Source organism: Mesoplodon bidens (genome assembly GCF_964165515.1).
Source record: "Mesoplodon bidens genome assembly, chromosome: 1".
In the NCBI taxonomy this organism is placed as follows: Eukaryota; Metazoa; Chordata; class Mammalia; order Artiodactyla; family Ziphiidae; genus Mesoplodon; species Mesoplodon bidens.
The window spans coordinates 141,337,534-141,350,069 of record NC_138176.1 but is presented as its reverse complement, the minus strand read 5'-3'; the positions used below and the strand labels follow the sequence as shown (position 1 = coordinate 141,350,069).

Here is a 12,536-nt window from a genome sequence, read left to right as displayed (position 1 = left end):
GATAAAAGGTAATTAATTTCATTGACTTTACTTTCCGGAAGAGTTGTCCTTCCTTTGAACTTGGCCTCCAAACAAATTCTATTTTGTGCTTGGGCCATTTCCTGTCTTTGGTGTCATGAAATATACTTTCCAGGGTTATAGCATCTCTCTCCTTGAAAGGAGATGAGTCTGGAAGGCTGCAGCCAGAAGCGTCCCTTCCAAGAAGCAATCGTCTATTACCCATCTCTCATCACCCACACAGCCTTCTTTCCTGGCTTTGACTTCATGTCCAGATTTTTCCCTCTCAATTTCCAGGAGATCCCATGAGTTACTCCCTTCAGCCCTTCATTTATCCATGACCCTTCTCTACCCCTAATTCCCCTTGCTCACATTACTGTGGAGAAAGTGTGCTTGTTAACCTTTTGGCTCTAGGTTTCTTGAGCAACCTCTGTTCCCCCAGAAGCATGAAGCTATATTTTAACTTATCCTGAAATTGTTCTCTCTTGTCCAGTGACATTTTGGTTGCCCCTTTGACTCTGCCACATTTTCTTCCACCATTTGTGCTTCTGCTTAGAGTTTATGGACACTTGGATGAAGAAAGGCAGGTAGAAGGTTCCATCATTTCCCATGACAAAATTGTAAAAGCAGCTACAGGGAAAAGTAGACTGGAAAAGATGAATCTTCATTGCTTTGATTTTACAGAGGACAAAGAGATAAAAAAGAAAAAAAAAGATGTAGAACTTCTAAGTGTAATCTCTTGAAGGACAGAAGAATTTATATGGAGATGTTGTGTATTTATAAAGCTTTAGGAGACAATTACACATTTTCAAGAAAATTTCAGTTTCTTTTTTCATTTGAAAGGAAATAAGACTATAAACATGTTAAGAAAAGGGAAGACTAGCTCAGGGATATGATACATGTGTTGTCATTTTTGTTCATGGCAGACATCACTAATACACTGTAGCACTCCATCCTTCCTGCTGGGTCTGAAGGGAGCCTCAGAATCCTTTTGCACACACATTACTATTTGATCAGAATTATCTTTTGTTTGAAAACCTGTTTTCAGTCACTTGACTGGTATCTCTACTTGATCTTTCTCTGTTTCTACAAGCTTTCGGTAGGAAGCAGTTCAGCACATGAAAAGTTATATAAGAATAGTTTATTAATCCAACAAATATTTGAGTACCTGCTGTGTACCAGGCACTGTTTTAATCACTTGAATAAGAGAGCCCAGGTCCCACTTTATGAAGCTTGCATTCTGATGAGAGAAACATAAAATCATTAGGTAAACAAATAAGATTATTTCTGATGGTGATGAGAGACTTCTAAGGATGCCATGGTAGTAAATGATTAAGTGGGCATGACTTTTAGACTGGTCTGGGGTCTGTGCCTCTATGAGGAAGTGATATTTGAGCTGGGATATGAATAGTGAGGAACTGGTCGTGTGGGAGGTCCAGGAAGAATTTCTGGCAGAGATGACAGCTCAGGTGAAGCCCTGAGGAAAGAAGGGATTGGCATATTTGAGAAATAGGGTGAAGTCTGTGTGTTGGGAGGATGGTGAATGACAGTAAGAACAGGTGGGTGGCCCTGGAGAGCAGGGGCTTCCATGGGCAGACCATGCAGGACCTCCTAGACCGTGGGAAGGAACTTAGATTGTATGGGAAATGCAGTGGAAGTCATTGGAGGAGTAGGAGGGGGGTCAGTTTGATTAATTAGGGAGATGGCATGACCTGATTTACATTTTTTAAAACCATCTGGCTGCTGTGGGAAGATTGGATTAGGGCTAAGAGAGGAAGCAAAGAGGCCAGTTAGATGGCTCTCCCATTATTCATAGAGTTGATGGTGAATTGGAATGAAGGGAGTAATGGAAATAAAGGTGGATGGATTGGAGAAGTTTTTGAAACAGTGTTTTCTGATCAATGGGAAATGGAAAATTAGTACTACTATCCTTATTTGAGGTAGATTTAAGATTGATCCAATGATAAAAGTAATACGAGTTGAAGAAGAGTTCCTTCAGGGTTTTTTTTTCCCCCGTGAACTCATCTCATTCAATTATCATCCCTCATTCTTCCACTACTACTTACAAATCCCACCTGTTTTGTGAATGAGAGAATGAAGGAATAGAGTTTTCTCTCAGAGAAGCAAAAACAAGTACTGGCTTGTGTTGTTCCTTGATCTTGCTTGACTGTTACTAATCTTCCTCCCTCCCCAATATCTGTTTCATTTTCAGGCATACTTACCACTCACCTTCTGGATCACCTTGTTGGATGCCTTTTATCAAAGCCTGGTCTGCTTCTTTGTGCCTTACTATGTAAGTCCTTATTCACTCAAAGGATTTGTTGTTAATCAATGGTACTTCTTTGTACTCTGTCACCAGTATCAGCATATAGAATGGATATATTAGGGTAGTTTGCTCATATAATCAAGTTGATTATTTACTGACTAAATTATAACACTCCTCCCAAATATGTTAGGTAATGGGTTAAATTTGGAGAGAAGTGCTTAGCTGAGTCCTCTTGGGTCTCTTTTTTAGCCCTGTACTGCTTGATAGTTTTCATCAATGACTTTAAAGTTGAAAGCCTGGCTTATAATTAAATGAGTCAGAATCAGAGAGGCAAAGTCAGAATATGAAAGCTGTTATATGAAAGCACTCACTAAAGCGCTGGGCTAATTCTACCAGGATGACATTCAGAGTATTAAATTTAAGTAGGCTCCCCAAAACTAAAAGAAAAAAAAATTGTTATACAGGTAAAGAATGGAAGAAATGTGACTAAGCAGAGAATGTGTAAATGAATTTAAAAGTTTAGGCCAACACCAAGCACAAAGCAGCATGATATAGTTGCCCATTCACACACCCACCTCCCTGGAAGAAAACACTAATATGATCATGGATGGTTAACAAAAGTTCAGTAATAAAAAGGGAAAAGGTAATAGTTTCTAAGTTAAAAATTTTCGTTCTTTATTCAAATAAAATTACTTGAATTTACCCAGCTAGAATATTCTAGGTATACTGCATATCAAGAGGTATACAGATAAGGCAATCTGAAGTGTATTTAGAAGAGAATGACTAGAATTGTAAAAGATCAGAAAATTGTGTCATTTGTGGAATCCTTTAAGGACTTTGAAGACATATGCCTATGAGAGGGGTGGATATTTACTTAACTGAGGTATAAACTCAGGTTAGCCATAGTACCTGCTTCAAAGATTTTCAGCTCTGTTAGTGGAACATATTTGATCTTTCTCTATACCTCAAAGAGTTGGAAGTATAAGTAAAAGGATCAAGGAAAATGAATTATGATTCAGAATAAAGAGGAATTCCAACCAAAAAGTTCAAAATTTATATGGCCTGTCTGGGAGAGTCAGTCTCTTTTTCTAAAAATGTTCAAGTTTATCTTAAATGATCAGTTATCAGGAACACTGAAGAAAGGGACTCAGTCCTCCTTGGGTCGTGGAATAGAGTGATGAAACTGATGATACTGTGCCACTGAGGGTACACAACTCTCCAAGATCACCAACTTTTATTCTCTCTTTGTAGACCTACCAGGGCTCAGACATTGACATCTTTACATTTGGAAACCCCTTGAACACAGCTGCTCTGTTCATCATTCTGCTCCATCTGGTAATTGAAAGCAAGAGTTTGGTGAGTAGTTTTCCTGCCTCTGAAGTAGCCTGAGACTCATTGGGGGAATTGTCTTCATGCCTACAAGACCAAGTGGTCATAAGAAGAGTAATGACTCCAAGGAAGAAGGGTGATCCACGACCACTCTTGTGGATCATTGAGTGCCGTTATGCTGAGGTTGATGTGCAGCCAGGGAGAGTGGAGAACACCTGCCTGGTCCCCTTGGTGGTATCCACGGTGTGGATGGTTAGTGGAGGTGAGTCAGGCTGGAGAAACAATTACACTTCTATGGACAGCATCCTTCAAGACCAAGCTATTGCCTTTCAACTAAAAGGAAAACGGGTGTAATGCCATAATCCTGGTAATACTGACTTTTGTAAGTGATGACTTGATGCTTTTCTCATAATACAAAAAAAAAATTTTTTCTCCCTCCAGAATTTTTACCATTCATTTCATTTACAACTAGGTCTTTTTGAAGTTAGTTGCCAGCTTAATGATAAAGTTAAGTCTTTTCATCAAAATGATTGCAGGGTATCTCTATGGCAAAGCTAATATGAAGGATTCAGATAAAGAGAGCTTTACTTTAAACCTTTTTCTGCAAGTGAAGAATATCCCACCCATGTCTGGCAAGTAAACTGCCTTAGCATAGACCATATCTTCTGATGGGAGCATTCCTAGTCCACTTTCGGATCCCTGTACTTTACCTAATTCAAATGTTATTTTAGGTTTCAGGAAAAGTGCTGCTTCTCCCAAGAGCCCTTCCCTAACCATCCATTTTTTCACACCATCCTCTTGTTTTTATTCATAGTCCTAATAATAACTTATAATTCTTCATTTAATTATGTGATCATACTATTCGTGTTTCTCTTCTACATTAGACTATAATCTCTTTGAGGATAGGGTTCATGTTTATTTTGTTCACCACTGTATACCAGTATCTAGGAAAAGACTGGCACACAGTTTGTGCTCAAAAAATATTTGAATGAATAAATGAGTGATTAACTGACTAACCAGTGTTTGGGGTATATGTAACATGTTGGTGATGCATTTCAAACAGGAAATAGCTGAATGAGGTTATAGTTTTAAATGTTATACAAAGTTATATATTGAGATTATTTATAATTTCTTAAGTAGGGCTGAATTTTTTTTTTCTTTTTCTTTGCGGTACGCGGGCCTCTCACTGTTGTGGCCTCTCCCGTTGCGGAGCACAGGCTCCGGATGCGCAGGCTCAGTGGCCATGGCTCACAGGCCCAGCCGCTCCGCGGCACGTGGGATCTTCCCGGACCAGGGCACAAACACAGGTCCCCTGCATCGGCAGGCGGACTCTCAACCACTGTGCCACCAGGGAAGCCCAGGGCTGAATATTTTTGACATCACCTGCTTTGCTTATAACCTCCTATAACCAAACTTTACGAGCCTAAAGTGTTGTAAAAGGTTAATATCTGCAAATACTAGATGGGAAGAGTAAAGAGATTTCTAGAACTAAAATATTTGGGGTTCTTTGAATATCGAATTTCATTTTTAAGCAATTATGTAGGTACTTTTGCTCCTGCCTAAGGAAGTGTCTTAAGTTCTGACATTGATTAGTGTTCCAAAGGCTCTAACATGTCAAGCAGCAGTTTGGGTTCAGTGGTTATGAGCAGCAGCAATCTATTTTGACTAACCTGAGCAAATGGAAAAGTTATTCAAAATATATTGAAAATCATGGTAAAACAAACAAATAAACATCCTGAGGATCCAGAGTGGCTCTAGAGATCCAGGGAACAGAAACTAATGGACAGGCTTACCAGGCTGGTACTCTGGTCTGAATTGGCCCCAGTCATTTTCTCTCTGCTCTTGCCTCATTCATTGTGCTCCAGGTTCAGTCCCTGGTGATAGAATTCTGTTTCCTTAGCTCCAGCCATAGGCTTTGGCGAGAGGAGGAATATTTTACCAAGACTGTGCATAGTGCTGGGTGTCTTCATTAAGAGAAGGGGAGTGAAAGCTAGGTGCCGAGAACAGTGACTACTCTATAAAGGATGCATCATTAAAGAATTGTTTCTCGGGCTTCCCTGGTGGCGCAGTGATTGAGAGTCCACCTGCCGATGCAGGGGACATGGGTTCGTGCCCTGGTCTGGGAAGATCCCACGTGCCGCAGAGCGGCTGGGCCCCTGAGCCATGGCCGCTGAGCCTGCGCGTCCGGAGCCTGTGCTCCACAACGGGAGAGGCCACAACAGTGAGAGGCCCGCGTACCACACACACAAAAAAAGAGAGAGAATTGTTTCTCACACCAGGGAAGGCTAAAGCTCATGGCCTCTGAAGGTCTGTTGTCAGTAAGAGTCAGTCATTCTGAGAATGTGTCCCTTGACTTTCACTGCATCCATTTATTTAAATGAGTCAACTCCATCAAGTCACATCTCACTTGCCAAAAGCACTTCTTAAAGGAAAAAAAATTCAGGGCTCAGTGGGAAAAAACATTTGAGGAAAAAAAAATTGGGCCAACGTTTTCTGAGCATTTTGTGTATCTTTATAAAATATGAGCAGTCTTTGTGACTCTTGTGAAGCTATCTACCCTGGAGAAATACTTTGCAAGGTTAAGAGGAAAATGGAGAATATTGGGTCTTCTTTGAGAATTATAGCCCTAGAAAGTGAAAATGATTAATAAAAGCAGTCTTCCCCCAAAAGAGTAATATATACCACCATGGTATTCACAGTGGTTTTAGGTGGGACTGTACACTGCACTAAATAACACTGACTACTGCATAACATGAAGGTGATTCTCCAATACTTCAGATTATGTCAGAGAAGAATTCTGTTTGGGGCTGTTACTTTTTCTCGCAATAACTCTTGCTAATTTCCCTTTGTAACAAAGACAGATCAGACCCCAGACTCATCAATGTTATGAGAGGTAATGCTGATATTACATTTAAGGTAGTGATCTGCTTTTCTTTCTAAATAAATTTACTTGATTAGATAGTGAGCCAGTTTACAGAAAAATATTTTTAAAAAAATAATGCAAGCTCTATGTAGATATGAAGGTGGATAGGTTATAGTGTGATAGACAGAGATTTATTTCTTGCTCATGTAAAGTTACTAAGGTTCCAGACAGCTCTAGAGAAATTATCCTCTGAGGGGTGGCTCAGTGACCCAAGCTGTGTCACGTAGCTGTACCACCTGGAATTATCCCCAAGAAGAACTTCTTGGTCAAACGTGGAAGGAAAGGAGACAGTATGGAAAATTGCACACCAGCTCTTCCATGCTTCTAACCAGAAAGTTTTGCACATCCCTTCCATTCACGTTTCATCAGTCAAAGCAAGACGTGTGGCCATGCTTAATTTCAAGGGGGTGGGGAAACGCAATCCTCCCAAATGCTTATTAGAGGAAGAGAATGGGAATATTGGTGAGCAACAGTAATGTCTACCATCTACTTAAATGGATAAAGTTTGAGGTTCACTGGATTAAGCTATTATCTTAAAGAAGAAATAGATCAGTGACTATATGGAAAAATAAGGAGAAAATCCTAACACCTCATGGTGCATGGATAATACAAAGTAAACTAGGCACCAGAGTTACTTTTTGGTATTTGACATAGTTTTATAGAACTTAAACACTGATATGAGCTATTCACAAAAGGTGCTCTTGCTTCTCGCTTCAATATTTTGTGTTTTGTTCACTAAGGTTTGTTACACCATTCACCCACTGCTTGGAATGTGATGTCTCTTCAACAGAGCAGATTTTGCCAGGCTGCAAAATTATCAGAGCGTGTTCATCTCCTCTGCTTTTCTTATCTTGCAGACTTGGATCCACATGCTGGTCATCGTTGGGAGCATCTTGTCTTATTTTTTCTTTGCCTTGGTTTTTGGAGCCATGTGTGTAACTTGCAACCCACCATCCAACCCCTATTGGATTATGCAGGAGCACATGCTGGATCCAGTGTTCTACTTAGTTTGTGTTCTCACAACCTGTGTTGCTCTTCTGCCCAGGTATGGTGTTTATTTTATCATCAAGAGAGTAAGTGAAGTCATAGGCTTAGAATTCGTCAAGCGACTGCTAAGAATAGATAGTAGACCATCCTGTTTAGTAGTGGAAAAGTCAGTCTGTGTACTAGTTAAAATATTGGTTTTAACTCTTTTGCCAGGGAACAGAAGTGGCTTAAGCAAATGAAAAAATTTATTTCTCTCTCAAGGAAAATTCTAGTCTGGTTGATAGTCCACAGGGATAGGGCAGCTTTGCTTCACAAAGGTATTCGAGGACCTAGATCCTTTCCTTTCCTCTTTTTCTTCTGCCATCTCCCAAGGGCATTGCCCTCATCTGCGTGACTAAAGATGACTCACCACCAGCACATCCGGGTCCTGGGTCCCTGCATCCCTGCATCTCTGCCTGCAGGAGGAAGAAAGAGAAGATGGAAGGCATGCAGCTTTCCATCTTTCTTCTTTTTTATTCTTTTTTGTATTGTCATGACCCAGATGTGGTACACATCATTGCTTATATCCCGTTAACTAGAACCTGGGTATGTAGACTCTGAGTGGTTAAAATCTGGGGGCTTCTAAAAAGAATGGGTACTGAGGGACACATATCTCTGCTACGATCTATAAACACTGAAAACTTACCTCCCTGCTCTGACTTCAGTTACTTTCCCATTTTAGTTTAACTTGATTTCTCATATCGTATGGGATGGAAATGGCTAAGAAGTATGCATGGGTTTCTAATCTATAGAAATCTTGAACTCTTTAGCGCTCTTCCCCTTTATAGTTTTATAAAATCTATCTGTTTAGCTGAAAACACTATAGCAAATAGCTGTTCTACCTTTTTAAACATGATATGAACGTCAAATGGTGATTCAATATTATTCTCTAACAGGGTTGACAAATTGGCTCACAGGCCAAATCTGACCCACTGCCTGTTTTTGTAAGGTTTTATTGGAACACAGACATACTCACTAATTTAAATATTGTCTATGGCTGCTTTTGCACTACAACAGCAGAGTTGAACAGTTCCAACAGAGACTATTTGGCTCACAAAGCCTGAGATATTACTGTCTGGTCCATTGAACAAAAGTTTGCCAACCCCAGTCTGTAACACAATCATAAGGCACAATGGGCACAAACCCTTTGTTGCTGAAAGACATCCGTTCTAGAAATGCATAAGAAAAACTCACCTGAGTCATTCTGTGGTGGTTATTGTATACTTAATATCACTGGTAAACTGAGATGGTTCTGTAGTGTTCACTGTTATTACCAGCTTTCAGATTAAAAACTGACAAGATGAACTTTTAGAATTTATGAAGAAACAATTACTTTTAAGTTATAGCCTGAAATTTTTCTTCAAGAGCATTAATGGTACAATTTTATCTAATATTGTCGTGGTGAGCTGAAAAAACTGACCCCCTAAAATACATCTGTATCCTAATCCCTGGAACCTGGTGAATGTTTTATTTATTTAGCGAAAAAAGGAATTTGTAGATGTGATTAAGGATCTTGAGATGGGGAGATTATCTGGCTGGGCCCTAAATGCCCTCACAGGTGTCTTTATCAGAGAGAGGCAGGGCGAGATTTGACACTAACAGAAAAGGAGAAGCACTTTGACCATGGTAGCAGAGATCTCTTGGTCACAAGCCAAGGAATGCCTGCAGCCACCAGAAGCCAGAAGGAGCAAGGAATGAGTTCTCCTCTAGAGCCTCCAGAGGGAGCATGGCCTTTCCAACACCTTGATTTTGTTTCAGTGAAACTGATTTCAGAATTCTTGGCCTTCAGAACTGTGAGAGAATAAGGTTTTGTTATTCTAAGCCAGCACATTTATGGTAATTTGTTACAGCAGCTATAGGAAACTAATACAGACTTTGGTATCAGAAAGGTGGGTGCTGCTGTAACAAATACCTAAAAATGTGAAATAGACTTTGAAATTAGATAATGGGCAGATCCTGGAAGAATTTTGAGGCACATAATAGAAACATGCTAGACTCCCTTAAACAGACTGTCAATAGAAGTATGGACATTACAGTGTCTGCTGGTGAAAATTCAGAAGCAAGGAGGAAGCATGGGCAGAGAGAGCCATATCATCTTGGAAAACACGTAAATGGTCATAAATAGAATGTTGCTAGAAATATGAACATTAAAGGCACTGCTGGTGAGGTCTCAGAAGGAAAGGAGAAACGTGTTATTGGAAATTGGAGGAAAGGGGATCTTTGCAATATAGTGGCAAAAAACTTAGCTGAATTGTGTTCTACTGTTATGTGGAAAGCAGAATTTGTAAGTGATGAACTTGGATGTTTAGCTGAGGAGTTTTCTAAGCAAATTTTTGAAGGTTTGGTCTGGTTTCTTCTTGCTGCTTATAGAAAAATGTGAGAGAAAAGAGACTGAGGGAAGTACTATTAAGCCCAAAGCAACTAGGTTTAGAAAATTATTGGCCTATCCAGTCTTCAAATTTGCCGAAATTAGGAGATTGGCTGTTGGGAGTATGCTCTGGAGAGAAGGCCCAGAGTGTGGCTGGACAGCCTTTGCTAGTGCTGAAGAGATTAGGTGTGTGACTCATGGATCCTCTCAGCCATCTCAGCAGTCACCAAGGAAGGAGATGGGATATACAGGAAAGCTCTGTGGAGGACCCTCTTATCTAATGGTGTAAATACCCATGACATACATTGGAGACTCACAAGGTTTTTGTGAATGCTATAGCAGCATAAATACTATCAGCTTGGACTGAAAGGGACAAGTTTGTGGTAATTTGCTGCAATAGCCGTAGGAAACTAATAGCTAGCATTTAAAAAAATACTCACTTACTCTGTGCCAATGCTTGGCCTGCTTTATATGTATTATCTCATTTAACTTAACATTAAGGCTGTAGCACTATTGGTATCTCTACTTTTACAGGTTTTATTTTTTATTTATTTGACAATCAGGAACTATTTTCTCAGTGCTTTACAAATATTAATTTAATATTGTTATTATTTCCATTTTATAATTCACTGATTCTCCCCCTTTACCTCAAGAAGGGTCATCAGACCCTTCTACTTTTTCTAATTGGTATTTTTTGTGTCCCATAATGCATTTGAGGTGAATGTAATTCTGTGATGCTTTTTGTAACCTAGGTTTATATACAGAGTTCTTCAGGGATCCCTGTTTCCATCTCCAATTCTGAGGGCAAAACACTTTGACAGACTGCCTGCAGAGGAGAGGACTGAAGCTCTCAAGAAGTGGAAAGGGGCTGGAAAGATGGATCAGTTGACATCTAAGTATTCTGACCACTCAGCTGTTAAGTCAGAGAGAGTACCCATTTCTGACCCTTCTGCTGTCTTTGCAGTGATGTCGGCAACTTCTTGTGCTGTTGAGCAAGGAAATTTATCTGTATGTGAAACTGCTTTAGACTCAGACTACTCTGAAAATAAGGCCTCAGGGATGGCTGGACCCTCAAAGGATTAAAAGAGCAGAATACCCTCCTTGGAGTTGCAAGTAGTCCTTCAAGTTTGGAAGAGGGCCTTTGAAGAGGTTCCTCTACCAAACCAGCATGACTTGGATTTTTCCTTAAGGGACCAGAACATTTTACTGGGCTTGGAAAAGCCAATGTGATGACCTTTACTATATGTTTGTAGACATTTGTAAAGGAGGTTAGAGTTTGACCTGAACAGAGTTTAGAGAAGTGAAATATTTAATTCAGAATCAAATGCTTTTAGGAAACTTTTTGGATTTTGTAAAAGCATTTTAATTGTTCTAGAAATGCAAATATTTTCAAGGGAATTCATTTGAGACGTATATTTATTTTACTGTCTGCTCATTTCAGTGTTCTCCTGAGGTGGAATGCTTCACTGGTGAGGGGCAGCAGGGATGCCAGGGTTCCATGAAGATGTGTTCTTCTCTCTGCTTCCTGTCAACAGAAGACTTTTTATGAGGTATACCTCTGTGCAGATGTTTTCAATTGGGAAACAGAGGCATAGGTAAGGAATACAAAATCAGCTGAGTCTAGGGGCCCTTTGTCAATTTCCCATATTCTAAAACTGACAATAGCCTAATCAAAATGAGACAATCAATTTCAGAACAGTCTTAGGGAGATCATATGAGGGTTTATAGTCTTTACAATACCCTACAGCTTTTCTGCTGTTGCAAGCTCTAAAAATGAGATATTATGGAACTGACACTAATACAGGTGGTTCTCAGGAGGATTCCATGAGGTTCTTAGATTTGTTTTTTAATACATTTTAGGACAAGAATGTCTATATAAAGTTAATTGCTGTTGCAAATCATGTATGCTGGTTTTAGTTGGAACAAAGAAACTAGTTTCTACCAAAACTGCCAGGTATTATTTTAAGATTATATATTCTTGTTGAGTTCTTTTAAAAGTCTGTATCTGTCCATCTGAAAATTGTCAGCCACACAGAATTTCCTTCATGAAATTTCCATGCTAATGTTCCATGTCTATATGAAGCTCTTCTTAACGACTATTCAAGTATTATGCTCAGGGCTTAATCTTCTACCTGCTATGTACTGTCCTGGTCTGACATTTTTTGTAGCCTTCTGATGTTATTGCAAGTGGTCTTTTATACAGACTGATTTCTAGAATATTCAAAATCCCATATGGCTAACGGAGGTAGCTTTCTTCTTTCTTATGATTTTTTTAAATAAACTGTTTAATAAATAACATATACAAAAAGCTGTCATTGCTCCTATAGATACTCACCAAATCCAACAGTAATTGGTACCAGAGCTTAGAAGGAAAATCCCAAAGCACACCTTTTACCAGAATATTGTTTTGACCTTTTCTTACATGGAAAAGTAAGTGATCCTCATAGCAGCTGGCATTCATTCCTTGAGATCATCATCTTCCAATAAATAAAAATTTAGAGATATATTCACTTGCAAATAAAAGATTAGAATCTAAGGATAAAAAGACTGAGTCCAAAAGACTAAGAGAAAAGGTCAGTCTCCAGGATGTAAAGTATCTGTACACATGAGTAGAGGAAAGTCTTGAG

General features: G+C 39.4%; 1 protein-coding gene across 2 annotated transcripts in view; it reads left to right on the top strand.

Moving 5' to 3' along the window:
* ATP10D (ATPase phospholipid transporting 10D (putative)) overlaps positions 1 to 12,185 on the top strand; it is a 128,691-nt gene extending 116,506 nt beyond the window's left edge. For both annotated transcript variants that reach the window (XM_081235500.1, XM_081235501.1), the window contains 4 exons: positions 2,210 to 2,290; positions 3,515 to 3,619; positions 7,373 to 7,560; positions 10,662 to 12,185. In XM_081235500.1, coding sequence (XP_081091626.1) covers positions 2,210 to 2,290; positions 3,515 to 3,619; positions 7,373 to 7,560; positions 10,662 to 10,992 — 705 coding nt within the window. In that variant the 3' untranslated portion in view covers positions 10,993 to 12,185. The remainder of the gene's footprint in view (positions 1 to 2,209; positions 2,291 to 3,514; positions 3,620 to 7,372; positions 7,561 to 10,661) is intronic.
* Positions 12,186 to 12,536: the final 351 nt, after the last annotated feature.